The 851-nt window shown below is 45.5% G+C and overlaps 1 protein-coding gene across 1 annotated transcript in view; it reads left to right on the forward strand.

The window, feature by feature from the left end:
- Positions 1-216, forward strand: part of LOC106336692 — a 1,332-nt gene extending 1,116 nt beyond the window's left edge. The window contains exon 2 of the mRNA XM_013775612.1: positions 10-216. Within this exon, the coding sequence (XP_013631066.1) occupies positions 10-216 (207 nt within the window). The remainder of the gene's footprint in view (positions 1-9) is intronic.
- The last annotated feature ends 635 nt before the right edge of the window (positions 217-851 follow it).

Below are 851 nucleotides of genomic sequence, written 5' to 3' on the forward strand. Positions count from 1 at the left end.
CTGAAAGAGGTTAAGCTAGAGGAAGCCACTGAGGTTGAGATATCACCTTATGATAATCTCCCTTTCCCCCAAAGAGTTCTCACCAAATCTCAGAAGAAGGTGCTCTCCAAGTTCAGGAAAGATCTTGGTGATGTTGGGGTCAGGCTTCCAGAAATCTCGGGTATGCGTGAAGCTCATGTCCAGATGATGCTCATCAACGACATTCTAGACCACTAAGCTGAAGTGGCCGAGCTTTTGGACATCTCCATTCTGAAGATTGATCCACCAATCCCTCCAAAGTCCCTCCCTAAGCTTGAGTCTCAAGGGATGTTCACCTTGCCTTGCAACCTTGGCAAGTTCACTTTTGATGATGCTCTTGTTGATTCTGGTGCAAGTGTGAATGTGATCTCAATGGAGATGATGAAGAGTCTAGGGATTGAGCGCATGGAGCCAAACACATCTTCCCTACAGTTTGGAGATCCCTCTTCTACAACTCCTATTGGTCTCATCAAGGACTTCCCTTTGAAGATTGGAGCATGCACCATTCCTATAGACCTCACTGTTCTGAAGATGGCAACTGAGAAGATAGTCCCATTGATCCTTGGCACTCCATTTCTCACAAAAATGGGAGCTTTCATAGACTTTGCCAACAAGAAGGTCACACTCCTAAATGTGAACAAAGCTGTCTCCTATCCACTACAATCCCCAAAGATGAATGCTGAGTATTATGGAACAATCACTTGTGGAGCATCCTCCATTGAGAAAACCAAGGCTGAAGGGGTTAGTATTGAGAAAGAAGGTCTTGCTGGAGAGTCCTCTAAAGAGCTGTGTGCTGAGCACTTGGAAAGTGCTAAAAAGGAGGAGGTGAGTAG

The sequence above is a fragment of the Brassica oleracea genome, chromosome C1 (genome assembly GCF_000695525.1).
Source record: "Brassica oleracea var. oleracea cultivar TO1000 chromosome C1, BOL, whole genome shotgun sequence".
Taxonomy (NCBI): domain Eukaryota; kingdom Viridiplantae; phylum Streptophyta; class Magnoliopsida; order Brassicales; family Brassicaceae; genus Brassica; species Brassica oleracea.